Consider the following 312-nt stretch of genomic DNA (forward strand, 5'->3'; position numbering starts at 1 on the left):
CCAGCCCCCCAACGGCCCCCACCTGTGAGGGGGTGCCCAGTGAGAAGCACCTGCCCCGGCTCATTATCAGCAACTTCCTGAAGGCCAAGCAGAAGCCGGGTGGCACCGCCAACCTGCAGCAGAAAAAGAGCCAGGCCCGGCTGGCCCCCGAGATCGTGTCTGCCTCCCAGTACAGCAAGTTCGATGAGTTCCAAACAGGCATCCTCATCTACGAGCTGCTGCACCAGCCCAACCCGTTCGAGGTGCGGGCCCAGCTGTGGGAGCAGGACTACCGGCGGGAGGACCTGCCGCCCCTGCCCACCCTGTCCCTCT

The 312-nt window shown here is 65.4% G+C and overlaps 1 protein-coding gene across 1 annotated transcript in view; it reads left to right on the forward strand.

The window, feature by feature from the left end:
* The window catches only part of LOC102258102 (tyrosine-protein kinase SgK223), a 48,290-nt gene that overhangs the window by 47,218 nt on the left and 760 nt on the right, over window positions 1-312 (forward strand). Inside the window, exon 7 of the mRNA XM_005864093.2 lies at window positions 5-310. Within this exon, the coding sequence (XP_005864155.2) occupies window positions 5-310 (306 nt within the window). The remainder of the gene's footprint in view (window positions 1-4; window positions 311-312) is intronic.

The sequence above is a fragment of the Myotis brandtii genome, unplaced genomic scaffold, assembly GCF_000412655.1.
Source record: "Myotis brandtii unplaced genomic scaffold, ASM41265v1 scaffold185, whole genome shotgun sequence".
Classification (NCBI taxonomy): Eukaryota; Metazoa; Chordata; class Mammalia; order Chiroptera; family Vespertilionidae; genus Myotis; species Myotis brandtii.